The sequence below is a fragment of the Humulus lupulus genome, chromosome 9 (assembly GCF_963169125.1).
Source record: "Humulus lupulus chromosome 9, drHumLupu1.1, whole genome shotgun sequence".
NCBI lineage: Eukaryota > Viridiplantae > Streptophyta > Magnoliopsida > Rosales > Cannabaceae > Humulus > Humulus lupulus.
In genome coordinates, this window is record NC_084801.1 from 183,252,885 (window position 1) to 183,273,503 (window position 20,619).

At 41.2% G+C, this 20,619-nt stretch overlaps 1 protein-coding gene and 2 non-coding genes across 3 annotated transcripts; 2 read left to right on the top strand and 1 right to left on the bottom strand.

Moving 5' to 3' along the window:
- Window positions 1–5,274: 5,274 nt before the first annotated feature.
- LOC133802680 (small nucleolar RNA R71) lies at window positions 5,275–5,381 on the bottom strand. The gene has a single exon (XR_009877426.1). It is a non-coding gene; the product is annotated as a small nucleolar RNA R71 (small nucleolar RNA).
- Window positions 5,382–5,964: 583 nt separating this feature from the next.
- On the top strand, window positions 5,965–7,239 carry LOC133800415 (uncharacterized). Its single transcript, XM_062238372.1, has one exon. The coding sequence runs from the start codon at window positions 5,965–5,967 to the stop codon at window positions 7,237–7,239; it is 1,275 nt and encodes a 424-aa protein (XP_062094356.1).
- Window positions 7,240–20,512: 13,273 nt separating this feature from the next.
- On the top strand, window positions 20,513–20,619 carry LOC133802681 (small nucleolar RNA R71). The gene has a single exon (XR_009877427.1). It is a non-coding gene; the product is annotated as a small nucleolar RNA R71 (small nucleolar RNA).

Genomic DNA, 20,619 nt, shown 5'->3' on the forward strand with positions numbered 1-20,619 from the left:
GTTTTGTTTTTTGTCAGATTTTAATTTAGTTTGGATTTACTTTTATGTTTGTTTTTATTAAGCATAAATATAAGTTTTAATTCTGATTTTGTTTTTATACTTTAATAATTTTTTTAACTATTTTATTATTTAAATATATTTCTTTATTTTTTATTAATTTATTTATAAAACTAGGGATATTTTGGTTATATTGAAAAATAGTTTGACTAAAATTGGGTTCAGAGTATTAATTTGTTCTATTTTGCAAAATGTATGATTCAAATTGTCATTTAACAGAACACATGCTCTGATCGGTAGTTTTTGTACAACACATGATTCAAAATGGTATTTACCCGTATAATTAATATAAATAAGAATTTGTTTTGCGATTAAATTATTTTATTACATTTTTTATTTGTTTCGTACTAGTTGACTATCTATACGTTTAGTTAATTGTAACATCCTGGTTACTCCAAGACCGTTACTATGGACCATAAATAGTGCTTAACTCGCTAAACGAGTCGTTTGGTTATAAACGTGCATCTAGATGTTATTAATAGGCTAAGGTGAAAAATCTCGGTCAAAATGAATGGATATATTTTATTTAAAACATCAAACTGTACATGGGCCCATAAAAGTATTTACAATCCAAAATGGTCATTATAGTGTAAAAGTTACAACCTACCGACCTAAGAAGAAAAAATATGGTTAACCCCTAGTTCCTTTGAGAAACACCTTGGCCGTGGTGGTCAAGCAGCTGCATATGTACACATCGCCACCTAAGCTATCCACTCAAGGCTGGGTGATCTTTTCTTTCCCTTTACCTGCACCACATAGCACCTGTGAGCCAAGACTCAGCAAGAAAACTTATTACTGCATGTATACAATATCAATAAATGATTATGGTAACCATTCTAGGGCTTGCAGCCCAATCAAATAAGTGAATATCAATAATGATTCTGGTAATCATCCTGGGGCTCGTAGCCCTAATCAGATAAGTGACTATGGAGTCACACACTGTGCAGGTGACTAATAAGTCAACCTCTAAGAATTTGTTCCCTGTATAGATGACTAATAAGTCCATCTCTAGGGTTTTGCTCCTTAAATAGATGGCTAATAAGTCCATTTCTGGGGATCCGCTCCCAAGCCATGTGACGTGTCGGTCACCTTAGCCTTTTGGCTCTGGCTCTAAGTAACAAGCCTTTAGACTAGACAAGCGCTTTTGTTTTCATCGAACTTAAGGTCCGTCAAGCATTTCAAGCTTATGTTGATAATGCTTATGTCGATTAGATCTAATCTTTTCGGCTTGCATTAAACACGCTAATACCGTTCTTGACTCATAAATCAATACCATATGACCAGTGCTCAGTACTACTGCCGAACTTGACTAATAAGTCACAACTTCACAATCAATACCGATACCATTGTCGTTTCTGACTAATAAGTCAGTACCATTCACAGATAAGCAAGACTGCTAAGCATTTAATATGCATTTTTTGTTTACAACTGCTAGCTTATTTTTATTTCCTTTTATGTCTCTTATGTTTTAGGTATTGTTAGGTGTGTTTTGTTTGAAGTCTTGAGTCTTGAGTCTAGTTATAATGGAATCAATTTGGTTGTGTTTAAATGTGGAATAGCTCGATGATAACATGTCAGAAAACAAAATTTCAACCCTTGTGTATGAGCGAGCCTTTAATACTTAAAGTTTTTTATGCTAATTCAACCATAATGAGAATGTGTCCCAATTTTGTGTGCATAGCTCGACCAATAATTTCTTAAACCCATAAAGTAGCTAGATTTTTGGGAGAGCTTAAGTTTCTAGAATTGCTTAGTGGTTCCCTTGAGGCGAAATTCTAGACAACACCAAACTAAGGACATGATTTAGGCCATCTTTGGACCGTTTGAGCCTTTCTAGCCAACCATTATATACTATTTTATCCTTAGTCACCCCATTGAGCTTATTAGATTCCCTTTCTTTCTTCACCACATGCTAGCCCAACTATATATATATCCATTCACCATACCTTTTGAGCACCTTGATTTTTCTTGAATATATGTTGAGTGTTGCATCATGAGAGAGGGTGAGAGGAGTGTGCCTTATTGAATGGTATTTTAGTATGGATCTCATTTAAGTTTGGGGGGAGTGGATCTCATGTTGTGTCACTGCCATTGTTGTATTTAAATTTAGATATATATATATATAAGGGTGTATTTGTAAAGAAAGAGTGCATCCCCTATGTTTATATTTATAAAAAAAAAAAAAGAAAAAAAAAATCATCAAAGAGTTGCAAATTATCCATAAAGTCGAAAGTAAGTTTGGGGGTGTAGCATCTTCACCAAAAAATAAAATAATAATTATGTCTCATTTCCTTTCTTCCTTTTCTTGTTTCTGTCTATGTTAGCAATAAAGAAGAATGGCAAGCGTGACTTTGATCTTTGGGGGGTAATCTTTTGGGGAAGTGATTGTGAGCTCTTACTTGGTCTTAGGAAAATTAAGGTGTTTTTAAAGGAAATTGAGCCTAAAATGACTTATTTTAACCACCTGCACCTAAGCCTTACACTACAAGCTTGTTAAAGACCTTTTGATCCTTGGTTAGTGTTTGTCTACATTAGTGGAGAGGGAATTATTAAGCCAACTTATGGAGACAATAATTAGGCTTTAGGATCAAGATCTAATTTACTTTAGGGAGAATTGAGAATGTTTGGGAAGAGCTATGTATACACTTTAAGGGTAAACACTTGATTTTTGGTTTGATAGCAGCTTAATACTTGAGGAACGTGGCTTGCATATACACTTGAGTTATCTTTTTAATCACTGATTTGAGAGTTCTATTTCCACTTGATATGACCATTTCCAAATTGATTCCTAGTTTTGTTTTATTTTGAGTCTTTGTGTTGTGGGTTGTGTCTGTTATAGTTGTGTGGTGTGTTATGTCGTCTTAAGTTGTTATTTTGCGTGTGTGTCTTGTGTTAAGTTAGATTTCTTTGTTTCTTTTCTTGTCTTTTATTTTTAGAGTCATCACTCGGGGCGAGCAATGGATTAAGTTTGGGGGTGTGATAACTCTATATTTTAGAGTTATTAAATTAGCTTTTGGACTTAAAAAGTTACGTGAAATAGAGTGTTTTTGCTGTTATTGTGTGGTTTAGTCATTTTGTCTCTTAACTTTGTTTGTGTAATTTGTTTTACTTAATGATAACTCTTGTGGAAAATAATGGAATTTTGTTCTAAAAAGGTGGTATCTATTTTGAAGGCATAGCAAGAGGGTGCTTGGAAAGCTTAGTGAAGCATGTGTAAGGAAATCATATTGGAGCTGAAATTCTGGCAATTGTTGCAACATCAGTCAACTTTGCTGCAGCAAAGTGTGGGCAGTCAACAACATAAAGTCTGCACACTTGGCATGTACTTAGATGAGGTGGAAAGGAGCTGCAAAATTCTGAAAAGGAAAAGGATGTTGTCCCCCACGTGTAGAGAGAGAAGGGGAGGGTTTATACCCTTTGTGAGCCCAAAAAGAATTAATCTTCTTCTCCAAGAAAAAAAGAACCAGCCGCCCATACTCCATTGAAGGGGACTTCTCTGCATTTCTTTGAGCTGAATCATCAAGAAGAGAAGAGGAAGGAGAAGGAAGCTAGAAGAAGAAGAGGATTAAGAGTTAGAAGACAAGAAGAGAATATCTCTATCAATTTGGCTTGTTTTTCTAAACTCAACTTTCATATAATTTTATTTTCTTTTTCTTTCTTCCTTGAACTCTTGAGATAATGTTGAATATTTATTGTGGTGACTTGAGTACTATGACTTAAATTGTTTGTGTTATGGATATTGATGAACCCTAATTTGCAATAGCCCCCAATTTGTTGACTGTTTTATGAAATTTTTCTCTTGTTCAATTGAGCTATTTTTATTGTGCAAATCTCTTGCTTGAGAATGATCAACTTAGGTGAGAGACAAGCTAGTTTTAATTCCGGAAGGGTGAAAATTAGTGGAAATGCTTGATTGATGCATGTTGATACTTTTGTTATTGATTAGTGAATAACTTAGGAATATTTTATTCACCTTGCAAACTTGAAGGATTGATGCTGGGAATTATGTTCTTGAAATTAAATTAGCATAGGAATATGTGAATCTAATTGATGGAATTTTAACATGAGCATTTGGAAAAATGGCATGTGCATTAAATTGGAAATCCTAGTTACAAGAGAACTTTGCTATGAACTTTGTTGCAACATCAAGGGCAAAACTACAAATTAGGGGGATTTGATATGCCTAACTTTTATCATCATAGTAATCACAATTTGTCATTTTCCAGCTTTATTGTTTAAAGCCTAAATTAATTCTCTTGTTTAGTTCTTTTTGTTCTTTAGTTCAATTGATTAAGCCATAAAAAAAGGGATAGTTAATTGTACCCCAAATTGTTTGATGATTATTTTTACAATATTTTTTTGGCAATCCTTGAGGAGACGATAAAAATTACTTTCATTATATTACTTGTTCAACGATTGTGTACACTTGCACACACTTAGGAAAATCCGCAACAAGTTTTTGGCGCCGTTGCCGGGGATTCTTAAAGTCAATTATTGTAAAGTTGATTATCTTGCAATTTGGTTTAATTTTTCTTTCTTTTGTGCTAACTTGGGTGATTCTCGTGCAATTTCAGGTTTATACAGTGTATGAACGAGAATCAAGACCCTGAACTACTTCCCATTGATCTAGAAATCGAGCGCAGTTTTAGAAGAAGGCGAAGAATACAAAAGTCAAAAAGGGAAGAAGTAGTGATGGGTGCTGAGCAAGGGGCTCAACAGGGAGCCGCCCAGATGGCAGCTCCTCTACCAGCAGTCGCTCATGATCCACTAGTAAATACAGCAGGAGTTGCTCAAGGGGGAGTAGCTGCCAAGAATGGGCAAAGTGCAACTATTGTAGCTGATGACAGAGATCGTGCTATCAGACAATATGCTCTCCCCCTCTTCAATGAGCTCAATCCAGGCATCGTCAGACCAGAAATTCAGGCAGCCCAGTTTGAATTGAAGCCAGTCATGTTCCAGATGCTTCAAACTGTGGGTCAGTTTAGTGGGATGCCAATAGAGGATCCTCACCTTCACCTTCGCTTGCTCATTGAAGTAAGTGACTCTTTCAAGCTGCCTGGAGTGACAGAGGATGCATTGAGACTAAAGTTGTTCCCATACTCCTTGAGAGACAGAGCCAGAGCTTGGTTGAACTCTTTGCCTTCTGATTCTGTGAGTACTTGGCAAGAGTTGGTTGAGCGGTTTTTGATGAAGTATTTACCTCCCACTAGGAATGCCAAGCTTCGTAATGAGATTACTTCATTTCAGCAACTTGATGAAGAATCCTTATATGAGGCATGGGAGTGGTTTAAGGAGTTGCTGCGCAAATGCCCTCACCATGGCATTCCTCATTGCATCCAGATGGAGACCTTCTATAACGGTCTCAATGCTAATACTAGGATGGTGGTTGATGCTTCAGCGAACGGGGCTCTTCTTGCTAAGTCTTATAATGAGGCATATGAAATACTTGAGAGGATATCCAACAACAACTATCAGTGGCCCACTTCTAGATTGTCTACAGGTAAAAAGGTGGCTGGTATTCATGATGTAGATGCCATCACTTCTTTGGCGGCCCAAGTGTCTTCTATCTCTAATATGCTCAAGACAATGAATATGGGGATGAATCAATCAATGGGACAGCCTATGGGGACACAAATGGGGCAAATGGAGAGCATTTCGTGTGTGTATTGTGGTGAGGGTCATACTTTTGATAATTGTCCCTCTAATCTGGCAGCTGTATGTTATATGGGGAACCAAAATAGGAATGGTCCTTATTCTAATTCCTACAACCCATCATGGAGGCAACACCCCAATTTTTCATGGAGTAATCAAGGAGCTGGCCCTAGTAATCCTTCAATGCCTCCAAGACCAAATTTTCCACCGGGTTACCCCCCTCAAGCACCACAACAAAGACCACAACAATAGACAATGCAATCTAGATCTCTTGAGAGCATGTTGAAGGAATATATAGTGAAGAATGAAGCCATGATTCAGAGCCAAGCGGCTTCATTGAGGAACTTAGAAAACCAAGTTGGGCAACTAGCTAATGAGCTTAGAAATAGACCCCACGGTACACTGCCAAGTGATACCGAGAATCCAAGGAGTATGGGGAAGGAACATTGTAAAGCTGTCACTTTGAGGAGTAGAAAGGAGTTGGAGAAGGAAAAGACCGAGTCTGGGCATGAGGGTGAGCCCTCTTCAATCCAAATAAATGAGGAATTCCAAAAAGATGCTGAACTTCCTAGTGCACAAAAATCTGCCTCTGCCCAGGATACTGCAGGGATACCGCAGCATTGTCAACCAACAAGCTCAATTTCAAAGAAGCCACCTCCATTTCCTCAACGTTTTCAGAAGCAAAAGTTGGATTCTCAACTCAAGAAGTTTCTAGATATGTTGAAGCAGTTGCATATCAACATCCCACTGGTAGAGGCACTTGAGCAAATGCCTAACTATGTAAAATTCATGAAAGATATTCTTACAAGGAAGAGAAGGTTAGGAGAATTTGAGACAGTGGCTCTTACCAAGGAATGTAGCTCATTCTTGCAAAACAAGCTGCCACCGAAGATGAAAGATCCTGGGAGTTTCACCATTCCATGTACCATTGGTAATTCTTATTGTGGCATGGCATTATGTGACTTGGGTGCTAGTATAAATCTGATGCCTATGTCTGTGTATAGACAATTGGGGATTGGTGAAGTCCGACCTACCACAGTGACTCTACAACTTGCAGATAGATCTCTTGCTTATCCAGATGGGAAGATTGAGGATGTCTTGGTAAAAGTTGATAAGTTCATTTTCCCAGTTGATTTCATTGTGTTTGATTATGAGGCAGACAGGGAGGTACCAATCATTCTAGGGAGGCCTTTTCTAGCTACTAGTAGAACTTTGATTGATGTGCAAAAGGGTGAACTTACTATGAGGGTTCAAAATGAGCAGGTGACTTTCAATGTTTTCAAGGCTATGAGATTTCCAGATGAGGTCGAAGAGTGTTTTGTGGTTTCAGTGGTAGATTCTTTGGCTTCAAAGGAATTAGAAAACAATTTTGATGATCCTCTAGAGAGACTCTTGATGTTTGATTCACATGCAGAGGATGAGGATGAATACTTGGCTTGGCTAGAAGCTAGCTCACAAGGATTGCATACAAGAAAGCATTTTGAATCTTTGGAGCTCTCTTCAAGGTCTTTCGCAGCCCCTAAACCATAAGTTGAAGAGCCTCTGGAGTTGGAATTAAAAGCTTTACCCTCACACTTAAGATATGCTTATTTGGGTAAGTCTTCCACCTTACCTGTGATTGTTTCAGCTGAGTTAAGTATGGAGCAAGAAGAAAAGTTGCTGGATGTATTGAGGAAGTTCAAGAAGGCCATTGGGTGGACCATTGCAGACATAAAGGGCATTAGTCCTTCTCTATGCATGCATAAGATTCTGTTAGAAAACAATGAAAAAGGGTCTATTGAAGGGCAAAGAAGGCTAAATCCTATCATGAAAGAAGTGGTGAAAAAGGAGATTATCAAGTGGCTCGATGCAGGTATTGTTTATCCCATCTCTGACAGCTCATGGGTCAGTCCTGTCTAGTGTGTACCAAAGAAAGGTGGGATTACAGTAGTGGAAAATGAAGACAATGAGCTGATTCCTACTAGAACCGTGACAGGGTGGCGAATTTGCATGGACTATAGAAAACTGAACAAGGCTACTCGAAAAGATCACTTCCCTCTTCCCTTCATTGATAATATGTTAGACAGACTTGCAGGAAGAGAGTATTATTGTTTTCTAGATGGATACTCTGGTTACAATCAGATTGCAATCGCTCCAGAGGTTCAGCACAAGACAACTTTCACTTGTCCCTATGGTACTTTCGCATTTCGAAGGATGCCTTTTGGTCTATGTAACGCACCTGCCACATTTCAGAGATGTATGATGGCTATTTTCACTGACATGGTGGAGCAGTTCCTAGAGGTATTCATGGATGACTTCTCTGTTTTCGGTGATTCATATGACGATTGCTTGAGCAACTTGGCCAAGGTTTTGCAAAGATGTGAAGAAACAAACCTTGTTCTTAATTGGGAAAAATGTCATTTCATGGTTGATGAAGGTATTGTTTTGGGCCACAAGATATCAAGGCAAGGAATTGAAGTTGACCGAGCTAAGATTGAAGTTATTGAGAAGCTCCCTCCACCTACTTCGGTAAAGCATATTAGAAGCTTTCTTGGGCATGCCGGGTTCTATAGGCGATTCATAAAAGATTTCTCCAAGGTCTCTAAGCCTCTCTGCAACCTATTGGAGAAAGAGGCGCCATTCCACTTTGATGAAGCATGTTTGAAAGCCTTTGAAGAGTTGAAAGAGAGATTGATTTCAGCACCAATAATTGTAGCTCCAGATTGGGACTTTCCTTTTGAATTAATGTGTGACGCTAGCGACTATGCAGTGGGAGTTGTTATGGGGGAGCGAAGAAGCAAGATATTTCACTCCATTTATTATGCTAGCCGCACTTTGACAGGTGCTCAACTTAATTATACAGTGACGGAAAAGGAACTCTTGGCTATTGTCTTTGCCTTTGACAAGTTTCGGGCTAATTTGGTGGGCACCAAGGTAATAGTATACACAGATCACTCCGCTATAAAGTACTTGATTGAGAAAAAGGATGCCAAGCCTCGTTTAATTAGATGGGTGCTTTTACTTCAAGAGTTTGATGTGGAAATTCAAGATAGGAAGGGAGTCGAGAATCGAGTGGCGGATCATTTGTCGAGAGTGGAAGGTGAAAAAGGATCCAGTGTTTTAGTGCCCATCAAAGAGACATTTCCAGATGAGCAATTGTTTGAGGTCAACCACTCTCATGTTGTTCCTTGGTTTGCGGATTTTGCTAATTACTTGGTTAGTGGATTGTTGCCTCCGGATTTGACAAGCCAACAAAAGAAGAAGTTTTTGCATGACGTGAGGCATTATTTTTGGGAGGAGCCATTCTTGTTCAAACAATGTGCCGACCACATGATTAGGAAGTGTGTTTCCGAGCAAGAGATGGAGGATATCCTGCATCATTGTCACTCTTCACCTTGTGGTGGTCATTTTGGGGGATCGCGAACCGCATCTAAGGTACTTCAATGTGGGTTCTTTTGGCCTTCCTTATTCAAAGATGCTCATGCTTTTGTGTTGAGGTGTGATCGATGCCAAAGGGTTGGTACTATTTCCAGAAGGAATGAGATGCCCTTAACTAATGTTCTTGAAGTTGAATTGTTCGATGTGTGGGGTATCAATTTTATGGGCCCTTTCCCTCCATCTTATGGCAACTTGTACATTTTGGTAGCTGTGGATTACGTTTCAAAATGGGTGGAAGCCATTGCCTCTCCCACTAATGATGCTAAAGTTGTCATGAGGTTCTTACAGAAGAATGTTTTCACTCGTTTTGGCACTCCAAGGGCAATCATTAGCGATGAGGGGACCCATTTTGTGAACAAAGTGTTGGCTAGCTTATTGGCTAAATATGATGTGAGGCACAAGATAGCTACTGCTTACCATCCCCAAACTAATGGGCAAGCTGAGTTGTCTAATAGAGAGATAAAAGGTGTCCTTGAGAAAGTGGTGAGTCCCAACCGCAAGGATTGGTCCAAGAGATTAGATGATGCATTGTGGGCTTATAGAACAGCTTTCAAGACACCATTGGGGATGTCACCATATCGGTTGGTATTTGGAAAAGCATGTCACCTGCCAGTGGAACTTGAGCACCGCGCTTATTGGGATATTCAAACACTCAACATGGACTTGCAACTTGCAGGAGAAAAGAGAATGTTGCAGTTAAATGAATTGGAAGAGATGCGATTATTCTCTTATGAAAATGCCAAACTTTACAAGGAGAAAACAAAAAGGTGGCATGACAAGCATATTCAGCCACGGGTGTTCGAAGAAGGCCAGCGAGTTTTGTTGTTTAACTCGCGTTTGAAACTATTCCCAGGCAAGCTCAAGTGAAGATGGTCGGGCCCATTCTTGGTGGTTAAGGGGTGTAATGTCCCAAATTTCCTAATAAGGTTTAGGACCTTGATTAGGAGGCTGGGAGGGCTATAATTGATTTATTATGATATTTAATGATTATATGCATGTTTATGTGAATTATATTATTATATGATGGTGAATGCATGCATATGGGCTCTTATTTTAAATGCAAGGGCATTTTGGTAATTTGGCCGCTGGGGGCGTGATTGTGTAATTTTATGCATATGGGTGAATTATAATTTTACCACATTATATGTGGATTGGTTCGAGCCATTCGACATGAGACGATCATGGGAATGCAAGTTTTCGGTCTAGTCATAACGGGATTTAGTTCGGGGCTCGAGGTGAGTCTCGGGGTCATTTTGATGATTAGAGCATTACCGGGAATTAGAGGGTAATGGGATGTGATTTATTGGTATTTGAGAATGTTGAGCTTAGCGGGAATTGGAGAGCGTTAATTATAATTAACGGTATAGGTTGGAAATGACGGATTTACCCTTGGGAGTGTTTAGAAGCTTTTAAATTGGCCTAGGGGCATTATGGTCTTTTGACCTTAAGGATTTATATCAGCTTTGGGGTTTGGAAGGCTGTAGAAACAGAGCCAAAACAGAGACATCAACCTCCTCTCTCTCCTCACTTGTACACCATTTCTCTTATTTCTCCTTTTGGAATTTTGAAGCCAATTTGAAGGAACAAGCTAGGAAAATCAAGGTTTGGGGTTAGGGACTTGATTCAGCCATTGAAGGGGTTTGAAAACCGAGCTTGAGGTAAGGAATTAAGTCTGAGTTTTGAGCTATACCCTGTTTCTTTCTATTAAGTTTTAGCTTGTGATTTTGATGTGTTAGTTAGGAATTAATGGGAGTTTAATTGATGTTCAACTTGGGTTTTGATGTGGGTGAGTTATGGGTGATGTTTGGAGGTTTAAATGAGTGTTTGGAAGAGGTTTTGAGTTGATTTGAAGGACTGGTTTGAGAGGAAAAACCCAGGGGAGTTTGTTGGTGCGTTGCTGGTTTTTGGGCTGATCAGGGTAATGTGCCGCGGCCTGTCTATGGTGTGCCGCGGCCTGTGATGGCTTAAAAGGTGAAAATGGCTCTGTCAGGAGGGTGAGCCGTGGCCCATCAGGGCAGATTTGGCCAGAATAGGGTTTTTGACCTGGGGATGCTTGCCATAGGCCTCGAGGTTGATCCTACTACTCGGTTAAGTGTGGATTGATGTCTCGGAGGCTAGATATTGGTTTGGGAACTTATGTTGGTCATTTTTATTAATGGTAACCTATATGTTTGGTTATGACTAGGTGACCGCTAAAGGACTAAAAGCTGATCGTTCTCAAATGTCGTTTCTTTTATTAATTCTCGCTCGAACCCAAGGTAAGAAAACGGCACCCTGTGTATACGTGACATGCATGGCTATTATGGATGCATGTTGGTTGATTATTGAGCATGACATGCATGGCTATTATGATGCATGTTGGTTGGTTATTGAGTATGACATGCATGGCTATTCTTGATGCATGTTGGATGTTTAAATGTAAACATTGATAGCATAATGAATGTCTGGCAATCTTGCCCATTTGCATATGATTATTATTGAGGCATGCTGGATGATTAAGTGTGATGCATGTGATGCACGAGAAACATATGATTAGGGCATGCCATGAATGATGAATATGAGATTGGCCAGAGCTTGAGTCTCTGGGTTTGTGCATGATCATGATTATGCTAGCAACTGTTTAGTAAGCATGCTGAATGCCCTATTCTCGGATAACTGGCATATGATACATATCGACAGCATTGCTTACTTGCGCATGGTACTGACTAATTAGTCAGATTTGGCAAAGGTGCTAGTATCAACTGTGAAGTTGTGACTCACTAGTCAGGTTCGGCAGTGGTACTAGGTACTGGTCACGTTGCACTGACTCGTCAGTCAGAATTAGCAAAGGTGTTGGTATCAGCTGTGAAGCTGTGACTTATTAGTAAAGTTCGGTAGTGATACTGGACACTGGTCACATAGCGCTGATTTATTAGTCGGAACGGTCTTAGCGTGGTTCACGCAAGCCAACGGAGATTAGATCTAATTGACCATTAGCATTGAATGGCTCAAAGAGCATTAATGCCAGACCGACCCCAAGGGTCGATGAATGAAATAAGTGCTTGGAGGCTAGTGGCTTATCTAGCAGCCACTCTCCCTCTTGAATCATGTGATGTTCACTCATTGGTTTGAAAGTTTTACGCTCAGTGTGATTATAATGATAATCATTTGATAATGTTTATGTATAGTGTTATGTTTTCTTGTTGGGCTTCGGCTCACGGGTGCTATGTGGTGCAGGTAAAGGCAAGAGGGAGCTAGACCATCCTTGAGTTGGAGAGCTTAGGTGATGACGTATACATAAGCAGCTGCTCGTCCGCCACGGCCGAGGTTTAAAGTGGAACTAGGGTTGAACCCTGTTTTGCCGCTTAGAACGGCCTGTTGTAAATATTTTCTGTAATGAACTCTGAAATTATATTTTCGGGATCCCAATGTATATATTAAACGTTCTAGTGAAACGTTACATCCTAACCAAAGTTTTTAATCCCTAAACCGCTAATCATACTTAGTTCACGATTTTGGCCAAATGACTCGGTTAGCGAGTTTAGCACTGTTTACAAGGCACACCGTAACGGTCCCAGGAGTTGGGGCGTTACAACTTGGTATCAGAGCGAGCCAAGGTTTATGGTTCCTAAAGACAAGCTGGGCATGTACACTCATCATTGAAGATAGCTTCACTCAAGGAATGGTAAATATTTCTGTAGCTATGTGCATAGCTGTTTGAATAAAATGTGAATGCTTTACCTGCACATTGTATTAGGGAGCATGAGATTCTGATAGAGCCTGGCTCTTGACTATATGATTATATGCTCCGTGAATATATATGTATATATGACTGTGATCATATGATTGCCTGCTCTGTGAGTATATATATATGATTGTGTTGTTTGCATGCTGGGGTTGGAGGCATGGTGTGAATGTTGGAAGAGCAGGAATTATGAGTAATGTATGAATGCCATGGGCATGTTTGTAGCACTGCAAGTGGATTATGATTGTGATGTGGTAAGATTTATCCCGTGGGGAAAGCCCTTGATATGCTTATTATGATTAATGGTTCAAGTTATTGACTGCAGATTGAATTAGCAAGTTTATTCAAGGCAGATTATGAGGCCTGGTGATAGCTATACAGGGGCTGGGAGTTACAGCCAGGGTATTAGTTCTTCGTCTGCATCTTTGAATGTTTAGCAGACGCTTATAGATTTGCAATTAAGATTGCAGAGGCATGAGGAAGAGATCAGGTATTTGAAGCAACAGCGGAGTCTGTTGGGTGGTACCACTTCCTTTGCTATGCAAGGGGTGGCATCAGTTTCAGCTCAGCCTAGGGTTGAGAATAGATGGGAATTTCTCTGTGGAAGAGTCCTGAAGTTTTATCCTCCAATCTTTGAGGGAGGCCTAGATCCATTCAGAGCTGAGCAATGGATGGGTATGATCAGCTCCATTCTTGATAGTATGGGTCTAGTAGGTCATGATAGAGTGATCTGTGCTACATGTGTACTGTGGGATGATGCCCGGACATGGTGGGAGGTAGTATGCCAGACACGAGATACAGCTGTGATGGACTGGAAAGAATTTAGGCAGCTGTTTAATGAGAAGTATTATTGTGACGCAGCTAAGACTACCAAGATGAATGAGTTTCTGAACCTTGTTCAGGGTAATGCGTCAGTGACCGAGTATGCTACTGAATTTGATGGGTTGGCCAAGTTTGCCTTAGACACGGTACCCATAGATATGGCTTGGAAGGAAAGATTTGTCTAGGGGTTGAATCCTGGAATAGCTCAGGGCATTAGAGTTGCCCCAGTGAATGAAGTCTCTACCTATGCTCAGGTGGTAGAGAAGGCTCTTGCTGTTGAGAGTATAGTAGTTGGGCAGCAGAGTGCTGGAGAGCATGGAGCCCAGATAGTGGTACCTCCACTTATTGGAGCAAGCCAGAAGAAAGGCTGGAAGCCTTACCCAGAGTGCGCTCGGTGCAAGAGGCATCATCTGGGAGAGTGCCGAGCAAGGTTATGTTTTGCTTGTGGCATGATTGGGCATATTGTGAAGAGGTTCCCCATGGTAAAGGATGAACAAAGGGGGATAGGCAGCTCAATTCCAACTCGAGTGTTTGTTCCAGGACAATCAGAGTCTGAGACTGAGACTAGCTCCCCAGGGATGACAGGTCAGTTTTCTAGTTCTGAGTTATGAATTATGTTGTTTGGCTTTGACGCCATGTTATTCTTTTGAGCTCCCCTACATCAATTGAGAGGCCAGTCAGAATGTTGTAAAGGAGGACGACGCGATCCTTGCTGACCGAGGTATCGTGAGTGGTGGGTATCATATTGGTCTTGATAAAATGATTCCACACACGAGCAGGAGTCGTCAAGGAAGTGCGAGATATAGTGTGAGCCCCAAACTTTGGCGAAACATTCCATTGGGTACCTGGCAAAGTGACTTCGGCCAACATCCTGGCAAGGTCTGCCTCACTTTGTTGAGGGGCAACGTCCCCATACTCAGCCGCCTCGATATTGGGCAGCCCAAAAACAGCATTGATGGCTTAAGGGGCGTAACTAACCTGCTTGCCCCGGACTGTGACTTGGCGCAATTTTTGTGAGACAAAGTTGGCGTAGAATTCTTTTATCCAAGGAACAACCGCCTCGCGAGGGATTGTGCAAAAATTAAGCCACCCTCGATTACTAAGCACATTGGTCACATAATCAGGGTTTTCATCAGTGGGGAAAGCTCTTTCAAACCAAAATGTCGCGCCCAAGAAGTTTCCTGAATTTGTCGGCAGCCCTCGGGGATATAAACTTGGCAACAACAGGTGGTTCGTCTGCCATAGTTTTTTTCTTTCTATTGGCGACTTGTTTGCTGCGAGGCATAATTTGCAATAACCAAAAGTGCAACAGCCACAGATAGGTGGGGTGCCCAAAGTGCCGAGACAAGGGTAATATAGTACCTTATAGGAGCAGGACACCCTGGTGAATGCACTGGGTGGTGGAAAAATTGTCGTGAGACCCCAAGGAAGAGAAGACAAGGAGCTGCCCAAATCGCGATGTTGTGAATACTTGCGTAGAGGTATGGGTGGGTATCGGTGGTGTACAAGAGGGGGCTGTGGGTGGGTTGGGGCTTGGGTTTTAGGAGGCGGGGCTGAATGGGTTGGGTTCTCGCTGGGTGGTGAAGCCGTTTGGGTTAGTGGGGGCTAGGTGGAGTCGTGAGGCGGGGTCGTGGGTTTGGGTCTGGGTTGGTGGGTTCGTGAGGTGGGGTCGTGGGTGGCGGGGCCGGCTGTGGGGTCGGTTGTGGTGGGGATCGTGGGTGTGGGGATGGCGAGGAGATGGCGGCCGTGAGGTTTGGGAGATGGGCTGGGTTCGTAGGGGCTAGGGGCGGCTGGGAGGTGTGGGTGGCGGCTGGGTGTAGAGAGATAAGGGGATGATGAAGATGATGGGCTTAGGGTTTCAAAAATGGAATGGGTCAAATTTTTACTCTATGTGTCTTTTAACAACTTTGCTGCAACATCATTGAACTTTGCTGCAGCAAAGTCAAGTCAGAGAGCAAGACCAAAAATGTGTTTTGTTTTAATGCTGATGTTGCAACATCATGGAACTTTGCTGCAGCAACAGTCAAGTTAGAGAGCATGCTGAATTTTGAAGTTGCAACATCATGGAACTTTGCTGCAGCAACAGCAAGTCAGAGAGCAACCTAAATGTTGATGTTGCAACATCATGGAACTTTGCTGCAACAACAGTCAAGTCAGAGAGCAAGCCCAATATGATGCTACATCACTCAAACTGTTTAACCCCTTTTTTTTAATTCCATTTTTCTGCAACCAAAAGCACATTGGATCATCAAAATCTGATGTTCCAAAGAAATATAATATATACATACATATATATATTTTTCATATATTTCTTGTCTTCTCCCTTTTTCTTTTTTTTTCTTTTATATATATATAATATACATCTATATAAAACTTGGGTTGCTCTACAATTAAATCTCAAAGTTCCACAGCAACCCAATTTTTTACATATTCTTCAAGGATCCTCCAAAGAGATTGAGCACTTGTTTCGCTCAACCTCACCTCCCCAATAATGCTTGATCCTTTGGCCATTAACCTTCAATTCCCTTCCGGAGCCTTCTTCACGCAATTCCACTGCTCCATAAGGATGCCCCTTAACCACCAAGAATAGGCCCGACCATCTTCACTTGAGCTTGCCTGGGAATAGTTTCAAACGCGAGTTAAACAACAAAACTCGCTGGCCTTCTTCGAACACCCGTGGCTGAATATGCTTGTCATGCCACCTTTTTGTTTTCTCCTTGTAAAGTTTGGCATTTTCATAAGAGAATAATCGCATATCTTCCAATTCATTTAACTGCAACATTCTCTTTTCTCCTGCAAGTTGCAAGTCCATGTTGAGTGTTTGAATAGCCCAATAAGCGCGGTGCTCAAGTTCCACTGGCAGGTGACATGCTTTTCCAAATACCAACCGATATGGTGACATCCCCAATGGTGTCTTGAAAGCTGTTCTATAAGCCCACAATGCATCATCTAATCTCTTGGACCAATCCTTGCGGTTGGGACTCACCACTTTCTCAAGGACACCTTTTATCTCTCTATTAGACAACTCAACTTGCCCATTAGTTTGGGGATGGTAAGCAGTAGCTATCTTGTGCCTCACATCATATTTAGCCAATAAGCTAGCCAACACTTTGTTCACAAAATGGGTCCCCTCATCGCTAATGATTGCCCTTGGAGTGCCAAAACGAGTGAAAACATTCTTCTGTAAGAACCTCATGACAACTTTAGCATCATTAGTGGGAGAGGCAATGGCTTCCACCCATTTTGAAACGTAATCCACAGCTACCAAAATGTACAAGTTGCCATAAGATGGAGGGAAAGGGCCCATAAAATTGATACCCCACACATCGAACAATTCAACTTCAAGAACATTAGTTAAGGGCATCTCATTCCTTCTGGAAATAGTACCAACCCTTTGGCATCGATCACACCTCAACACAAAAGCATGAGCATCTTTGAATAAGGAAGGCCAAAAGAACCCACATTGAAGTACCTTAGATGCGGTTCGCGATCCCCCAAAATGACCACCACAAGGTGAAGAGTGACAATGATGCAGGATATCCTCCATCTCTTGCTCGGAAACACACTTCCTAATCATGTGGTCGGCACATTGTTTGAACAAGAATGGCTCCTCCCAAAAATAATGCCTCACGTCATGCAAAAACTTCTTCTTTTGTTGGCTTGTCAAATCCGGAGGCAACAATCCACTAACCAAGTAATTAGCAAAATCCGCAAACCAAGGAACAACATGAGAGTGGTTGACCTCAAACAATTGCTCATCTGGAAATGTCTCTTTGATGGGCACTAAAACACTGGATCCTTTTTCACCTTCCACTCTCGACAAATGATCCGCCACTCGATTCTCGACTCCCTTCCTATCTTGAATTTCCACATCAAACTCTTGAAGTAAAAGCACCCATCTAATTAAACGAGGCTTGGCATCCTTTTTCTCAATCAAGTACTTTATAGCGGAGTGATCTGTGTATACTATTACCTTGGTGCCCACCAAATTAGCCCGAAACTTGTCAAAGGCAAAGACAATAGCCAAGAGTTCCTTTTCCGTCACTGTATAATTAAGTTGAGCACCTGTCAAAGTGCGGCTAGCATAATAAATGGAGTGAAATATCTTGCTTCTTCGCTCCCCCATAACAACTCCCACTGCATAGTCGCTAGCGTCACACATTAATTCAAAAGGAAAGTCCCAATCTGGAGCTACAATTATTGGTGCTGAAATCAATCTCTCTTTCAACTCTTCAAAGGCTTTCAAACATGCTTCATCAAAGTGGAATGGCGCCTCTTTCTCCAATAGGTTGCAGAGAGGCTTAGAGACCTTGGAGAAATCTTTTATGAATCGCCTATAGAACCCGGCATGCCCAAGAAAGCTTCTAATATGCTTTACCGAAGTAGGTGGAGGGAGCTTCTCAATAACTTCAATCTTAGCTCGGTCAACTTCAATTCCTTGCCTTGATATCTTGTGGCCCAAAACAATACCTTCATCAACCATGAAATGACATTTTTCCCAATTAAGAACAAGGTTTGTTTCTTCACATCTTTGCAAAACCTTGGCCAAGTTGCTCAAGCAATCGTCATATGAATCACCGAAAACAGAGAAGTCATCCATGAATACCTCTAGGAACTGCTCCACCATGTCAGTGAAAATAGCCATCATACATCTCTGAAATGTGGCAGGTGCGTTACATAGACCAAAAGGCATCCTTCGAAATGCGAAAGTACCATAGGGACAAGTGAAAGTTGTCTTGTGCTGAACCTCTGGAGCGATTGCAATCTGATTGTAACCAGAGTATCCATCTAGAAAACAATAATACTCTCTTCCTGCAAGTCTGTCTAACATATTATCAATGAAGGGAAGAGGGAAGTGATCTTTTCGAGTAGCCTTGTTCAGTTTTCTATAGTCCATGCAAATTCGCCACCCTGTCACGGTTCTAGTAGGAATCAGCTCATTGTCTTCATTTTCCACTACTGTAATCCCACCTTTCTTTGGTACACACTAGACAGGACTGACCCATGAGCTGTCAGAGATGGGATAAACAATACCTGCATCGAGCCACTTGATAATCTCCTTTTTCACCACTTCTTTCATGATAGGATTTAGCCTTCTTTGCCCTTCAATAGACCCTTTTTCATTGTTTTCTAACAGAATCTTATGCATGCATAGAGAAGGACTAATGCCCTTTATGTCTGCAATGGTCCACCCAATGGCCTTCTTGAACTTCCTCAATACATCCAGCAACTTTTCTTCTTGCTCCATACTTAACTCAGCTGAAACAATCACAGGTAAGGTGGAAGACTTACCCAAATAAGCATATCTTAAGTGTGAGGGTAAAGCTTTTAATTCCAACTCCAGAGGCTCTTCAACTTATGGTTTAGGGGCTGCGAAAGACCTTGAAGAGAGCTCCAAAGATTCAAAATGCTTTCTTGTATGCAATCCTTGTGAGCTAGCTTCTAGCCAAGCCAAGTATTCATCCTCATCCTCTGCATGTGAATCAAACATCAAGAGTCTCTCTAGAGGATCATCAAAATTGTTTTCTAATTCCTTTGAAGCCAAAGAATCTACCACTGAAACCACAAAACACTCTTCGACCTCATCTGGAAATCTCATAGCCTTGAAAACATTGAAAGTCACCTGCTCATTTTGAACCCTCATAGTAAGTTCACCCTTTTGCACATCAATCAAAGTTCTACTAGTAGCTAGAAAAGGCCTCCCTAGAATGATTGGTACCTCCCTGTCTGCCTCATAATCCAACACAATGAAATCAACTGGGAAAATGAACTTATCAACTTTTACCAAGACATCCTCAATCTTCCCATCTGGATAAGCAAGAGATCTATCTGCAAGTTGTAGAGTCACTGTGGTAGGTCGGACTTCACCAATCCCCAATTGTTGGTTGACAATGTTGCGGTATCCCTGCAGTATCCTGGGCAGAGGCAGATTTTTGTGCACTAGGAAGTTCAGCATCTTTTTGGAATTCCTCATTTATTTGGATTGAAGAGGGCTCACCTTCATGCCCAGACTCGGTCTTTTCCTTCTCCAACTCCTTTCCACTCCTCAAAGTGACAGCTTTACAATGTTCCTTCCCCATACTCCTTGGATTCTCGGTATCACTTGGCAGTGTACCGTGGGGTCTATTTCTAAGCTCATTAGCTAGTTGCCCAACTTGGTTTTCTAAGTTCCTCAATGAAGCCGCTTGGCTCTGAATCATGGCTTCATTCTTCACTATATATTCCTTCAACATGCTCTCAAGAGATCTAGATTGCATTGTCTATTGTTGTGGTCTTTGTTGTGGTGCTTGAGGGGGGTAACCCGGTGGAAAATTTGGTCTTGGAGGCATTGAAGGATTACTAGGGCCAGCTCCTTGATTACTCCATGAAAAATTGGGGTGTTGCCTCCATGATGGGTTGTAGGAATTAGAATAAGGACCATTCCTATTTTGGTTCCCCATATAACATACAGCTGCCAGATTAGAGGGACAATTATCAAAAGTATGACCCTCACCACAATACACACACGAAATGCTCTCCATTTGCCCCATTTGTGTCCCCATAGGCTGTCCCATTGATTGATTCATCCCCATATTCATTGTCTTGAGCATATTAGAGATAGAAGACACTTGGGCCGCCAAAGAAGTGATGGCATCTACATCATGAATACCAGCCACCTTTTTACCTGTAGACAATCTAGAAGTGGGCCACTGATAGTTGTTGTTGGATATCCTCTCAAGTATTTCATATGCCTCATTATAGGACTTAGCAAGAAGAGCCCCGTTCGCTGAAGCATCAACCACCATCCTAGTATGAGCATTGAGACCGTTATAGAAGGTCTCCATCTGGATGCAATGAGGAATGCCATGGTGAGGGCATTTGCGCAGCAACTCCTTAAACCACTCCCATGCCTCATATAAGGATTCTTCATCAAGTTGCTGAAATGAAGTAATCTCATTACGAAGCTT

Bases quoted from the DNA above. Each gene is read 5' to 3' on its own strand.
- LOC133800415 (XM_062238372.1), top strand. From the start codon at position 5,965: ATGCAATCTAGATCTCTTGAGAGCATGTTGAAGGAATATATAGTGAAG.